Source organism: Populus alba, chromosome 14 (genome assembly GCF_005239225.2).
Source record: "Populus alba chromosome 14, ASM523922v2, whole genome shotgun sequence".
In the NCBI taxonomy this organism is placed as follows: Eukaryota; Viridiplantae; Streptophyta; class Magnoliopsida; order Malpighiales; family Salicaceae; genus Populus; species Populus alba.
In genome coordinates, this window is record NC_133297.1 from 20,870,994 (window position 1) to 20,877,176 (window position 6,183).

At 34.3% G+C, this 6,183-nt stretch overlaps 1 protein-coding gene across 1 annotated transcript; it reads right to left on the reverse strand.

Moving 5' to 3' along the window:
- Positions 1 to 586: 586 nt before the first annotated feature.
- Positions 587 to 2,732, reverse strand: LOC118035720 (ATP synthase subunit alpha, chloroplastic). Its single transcript, XM_073404373.1, is given in 1 exon segment — positions 587 to 2,732. A coding segment is annotated over 1 exon segment (1,473 nt). The 5' UTR covers positions 2,497 to 2,732; the 3' UTR covers positions 587 to 1,023.
- Positions 2,733 to 6,183: the final 3,451 nt, after the last annotated feature.

Sequence of the window (6,183 nt, forward strand, 5' to 3'; positions counted from 1 at the left end):
CGAAACATAATTTTTTTTTACTGGATTAGTACTTCCAATTGAAGGAGTATGAGTAAAGGGCCTATGCATAAAGACAAAAAAGTGTATTTCTAATCGTAACTAAATCTTCAATTTTTTGTTTGTTTTGTATAGTCGAGATTGAAGCAAAATAAGTATTAAATGATGACCTTGGTTTATTATAGACATCGACATCTTGTTTTAGCTCAGTAGAAACAAAATGCTTTTCCTAAGGATTCTCTCAAATAGAAATAGAGAATGAAGTAACTAGAAAGATTATTTGAATTCTCCTCCCCCCATCTAGAGGGATCATCTAGAAAACGTGTTGTTTTGAATGCATTAAGACAAAAAAAGGGCTGACATAGATGTTATGAGTTAATTTTTTTTTTTGGCTCACGTCTTATAGCTATAATTTTTTTCATATTTCACAAAGGAGTCGAATGAAACCAAAGTTTCATATTCAATTTTGAATTAAAGACGTTAAAAATGATGAATCAACGTCGACTATAACCCCTAGCCTTCCAAGCTAATGATGCGGGTTCGATTCCCACTACCCGCTTATTCTATACTCTATATCTTATTTCTCTATAAAAAATATTTAATTAATAATTAATATTAAAAAATAAAATAATAATTGACCTATCATTTAATTTTGTAATTTTTAATTAATTTCATTTTTAATTAAATATGCAATGCAATTCCCGAAACTATTTCACATATTTTATATTTTGTTTTTATGACCAAGAGATGTGAAAGAAAAAAAAAATTGGAATGGAAAAGCGTCCATTGTCTAATGGATAGGACATAGGTCTTCTAAACCTTTGGTATAGGTTCAAATCCTATTGGACACAATATTTTTCTATAATATGTTTTTCATTTTTTCATATATATTGTTATTATTTCTTATTAATTATTTTTATTATTTATTAATTAATAATATTATTAATCTAATTATAATAAAGATTAAGAAAAGATTAAGAGTAATGAATTTCTTTATACCTGTTCCTGAAGTAGAAAATGTTCCATCTATTCCTGAATGGCTTCTTTCAAAAGGGCTTCCACTTCTTCAGTAAATGTTTTTGTAGAAGATATAATTTCTTGAACCTGAGTTTTACTCGTTTTTAAGTAGGTACGTAACTCAACAAGAAATTTCCTTACTTGTCTAATTTCTAATGAATCAAGATAACCATTCGTTCCGGTATAAATAGTCATTATCTGTTCTGCCACCATGAAAGGGGTGGCTTGGGATTGTTTGAGCAACTCATGCAATCGTTGACCTCTTGCCAATTGATTCTGAGTAGCTTTATCAAGATCCGAAGTGAATTGCGCAAAGGCTTCTAATTCTAATTTTAATTTACCAACTACTTGTTTCATAGCCTTAATTTAAGCTACAAATCCTACTCTGGAGATCGAAATACCCACATTAATAGCAGGCCTGATTCCAGCATTGAATAGATCGGCGGATACGAATATTTGTCTGTTTGTAATGGAAATTACATTAGTAGGAATATAAGCCAAAACATCTCCCGATTGGGTCTTAACTATTGGTAAAGCAATCATACTTCCTTCACCTAAAGAAGAACTTGGTTTGGCGGCTCTTTCCAAAAGGCATGAATGCAAATAAAAAACATCTCCTGGATAAGCTTCACGTCCAGGCGGTCTTCGTAATAGAAAAGACATTTTGCGATAAGCTTGCACTTGTTTGGAAAGATCATCATAAATAATTAAAGTACGTCGTTCACAGTACATAAAATATTCAGCCAGAGCTGCTCCTGTATAAGGAGCGAGATATTGTAGTGTAGCCGGGGAATCTGCCGTTTCGGCTACCACAATAGTATACTCCATTGCTCCTTTTTCCTGTAAAGCATTTACTACCTGAGCCATAGAAGATACTTTTTGACCAATAGCTACATAAACACATATTACATTTTGCCCTTGTTGTTTGAGAATCGTATCTATGGCTACTGCTGTTTTACCAGTCTGCCTGTCCCCAATAATTAGTTCTCGCTAACTGCATCCTATAGGGATCATTGAGTCAATAGCAATAAGCCCTGTTTGAAGAGGCTCATATACGAAACGCCTCGAAATAATCCCTGGAGCGGGAGATTCAATTAACCGAGATTCAGAAGATGAAATTGCACCTCGACCGTCAATGGGTTTAGCCAGGGCATTTATAACACGACCCAAATACACCTCACTCACTGGTATCTGAGCAATTTTTCATGTTGCTTTTATAGAACTTCCCTCTTGTATCATCAAGTCGTCACCCATTACTACAACACCAACATTATTTGATTCCAAATTAAGAGCAATGCCTATCGTACCCTCTTCAAATTCTACCAATTCACCTACCATTACTTCATCAAGACCATAAATATGAACAATGTCATCACCCACTTGAAGTACAGTCCCAGTATTTACAATCTTTACTTCCCTATTATATTGCTCAATACGTTCACAGATAATATTACTAATCTCGTCAGCTCGAATGGTTACCATGAGTATTTCTTAATTTTTTTTTTTGGAAAAAAAAAATAATGCCTACAGTAGAAGGTCTAATTAGTTATTTCTTTAATCGCCCCAGACATGCCAATATTGGCATTAATAGTATGTAAATGTAACTCGTTGGTCAAACAACTATTCAAAATCCCTAGAGCTCCTTGTAAGGCTTGTTGGAAAACCCATTGTCGAACTTGATTAATCGCTCTTTGTTGTTCAAAATGAATGGTTTCGTTTTTGTATACAGGATTTCCAATCCTAGCAGGAAAAGGAGGGAAACGGATACTCAATTTAAAGTGAGTAAACAGAATTCCATACTCAATCTCATAGATATATATAGAATTCTGTGAAAAGTCGTGTTCGATGAAAGTCGTATGTACAGCTTTGAGGGAGGTCTTTCATATCTTTCGAGATCCACCTTACAATATGGGGTCAAAAAACCAAAATAAATGATTTTTATTAGCCCTTACAAAAGGAAAACTGATTCTTGAGAATCCTTTACACGCTCATGTCACGTCGAGGTACTGTAAAAGAAAAAACTGCAAAATCCAATCTAATTTATCGTAATCGATTAGTTAACATGTTGGTTAACCATATTATGAAACATGGAAAAAAATCATTGGCTTATCAAATTCTCTATTGAGCCATGAAAAAGATTCAACAAAAGACAAAAACAAATCCATTATTTGTTTTGCATCAAGCAATACGTGGAGTAACTCTCGATATAGCAATAAAAGCAAGACGTGTAGGCAGATCGACTTATCAAGTTCCCATTGAAATAGGATCCACACAAGGAAAAGCACTTGCTATTTGTTGGTTATAAGGAGCATCCTGAAAACGTCCAGGTTGAAATATGGTTTTCAAATTAAGTTCCGAATTGGTGGATGCTGCCAAAGGGAGTGGCAATGACATACGCAAAAAGGAAGAGACTCATAGAATGGCAGATGCAAATAGAGCTTTTGCACATTTTTGTTAATCCATGAACATGATATATATCTATATCTATATCTATATAGACACATAGACTCATGGAGCCATACATCTCAATCGGAAATGAATCAATAGAAAAAGAAAGAATCGGAATTGATCGCTATATTTCTTGAAACAAACAAAAAAGAAATGAAAGATGAAACATAAATCATGGATCAATTAAGCCCTCTCGGAGACTTGCTTAAGAATAAGAAAGAGGTAAATACCATGGAATAAGGTTTGATCCTATTTATGGGATTCCGTAAATATTCCATTCCAAAAAAAAAAAGTTCGAAACAATTGGGATTTTTTTGGAGATTGGATGCAGTTACTAATTCATGATCTGGCATGTACAGAATGAAAACTTCATTCTCAATTCTATGAGAATTTTTATGAAAGCCTTTCATTTGCTTCTCTTCGATGGAAGTTTTATTTTCCCTGAATGTATCCTAATTTTTGACATAATTCTTCTTTTGATGATCGATTCAACCTCTGATAAAAAAGATATGCCTTGGTTATATTTCATCTCTTCAACAAGTTTAGTAATGAGTATAACGACCCTATTGTTCCGATGGAGAGAAGAACTTATGATTAGCTTTTCGGGAAATTTCCAAACGAATAATTTCAACGAAATCTTTCAATTTCTTATTTTACTATGTTTAACTCTATATATTCCTCTATCCATAGAGTACATTGAATGTACAGAAATGGCTATAATAGAGTTTTTCTTATTTGTATTAACAGCTACTCTAGGAGGAATGTTTTTATGCGGTGCTAACGATCTAATAACTATCTTTGTAGCTCCAGAATGTTTCAGTTTATGCTCATACCTATTATCTGGATATACCAAGAAAGATGTATGGTCTAATGAGGCTACTACGAAATATTTACTCATGGGTGGGGCAAGCTCTTCTATTCTGGTTCATGGTTTCTCTTGGCTATATGGTTCGTCTGGGGGAGAGATCGAGCTTCAAGAAATATTGAATGGTCTTATCAATACACAAATGTATAACTCCCCAGGAATTTCAATTGCGCTTATATTCATCATTGTAGGAATTGGGTTCAAGCTTTCCCCAACCCCCAATGGACTCCTGACGTATACGAAGAAGGGTTCGTTCAAAAAATTCATACCTCTCTATCTATCTCTGATATGCTTGGATTTTTCAAAACTCCATGGACATGCAGAAGAGAAATGGACATGCAGAAGAGAAATGTTATCCCCACTCGGACCAAGACATAACTTTTACTTGGTCAAATAACAATTATGGTGAAGCAGGGTCAAGAACAACAAATCTCTTTTTGATAAACAGATTCATTTTACAAGTTCGTTATTACGGGTAGCTCTTACAAAAGATCGGACTAATGACGTATACAATACTTAAATTCTCAATGTAGATGCTACATGGTTGGTTCTCATCCTTTAGAGACTACAAGAGTAATAGGAGCATCCGTCGACAAAAAGATCACCCTAAGATGATGATCTCATGGCTATTGAGAACGAATCAAATCAGATGGTTCTATTTCTCAATCTTTTTGACTTGCTCCCACGAAACTAAGAGGTCGAAAAGATTGAGAAAAATCGGTCATTCACAAACACTGATGAAGGATTTCTCGAAAAGTTAAGGATCAGTAATCCTTTTTAGAAATCGAATGGATTCGATCTTATACATACGCGAGGAAGGTAATCAAAAAAGAAAGAAGATGAGTTCTTCTTTCTTTTATCACTTAGGAGTTGTGCGAGATAAAAGTCTCATGCACAATTTTGAATGAGAGAAAGAAGTGAGGAATCCTCTTTTCGACCCTGACTCTCCCACTCCAGTCGTTACTTCGAAAATAGCTGCTTCAGCTTCAGCCACTTGAATTTTTGATATTCCTTTTTACTTCTCATTAAACGAATGGCATCTTCCTTGCCCTCTAATTTTGGTAGGCCAGTTATAAAATCCATGTTAATGTCTATGAATGGTGTTGTTGGGATCAATAGAGGCTGCAACAACCATATACTGGTTGATACGGTTCAGCCTTATGATACGACCCACGTAAGGTCAAATTCGGATTTTGGCGTAAAAAGCGCAAAAATTCAAGTTTATGGCAACAATCATAATTCTCAATCCGACCATTGGATCGAGCTAATATTTTATGTGAACTCTCCAGACATGTTTTCCTACCTTGGGTTAAAAATTCAGGTCAATTGGATTTTAGGAAGGCACCGCAATACTGGTCAATAAAGGCTGTATGAAATTTGTTATTTACTTCCATTTGACTTACGAACTTCCTATTTGGTTAGGATTCTTTTCCTACAAGGATGTGGCCATTGGTTCTGGGAATTTCCTAGTTCCATAAGGATCTTTAATGAGCTGCAATATAATCTATAGGATTTTCAGAATCCTTTTCTTATAAGGATTCCTTATTCATCCTAGCTACACAAGGAAAGAAGGGTTGGTGGTATTTAATGACAAATTAGTTATTTTTATTATTTTCTTTCATGTTTGTGCTTAATTAAAACTTTGTTTTGAGCTAGGGTTCAAGGCTTGTTTGGATCAGGTTATGTGCTTTTTAGTTTATTTATTGAGTTTGCTTATAATAGAATCGTGCATTCGACCACTGGTTTTTCTCCTTTTGAAATTATTTATAGTTTTAATCCACTAACTCCTATGGACTCAATTCCTTTACCTTTTGAAGAAATGATAAGTTTAGATGGTGAAAAGAAGGTAAAGATGG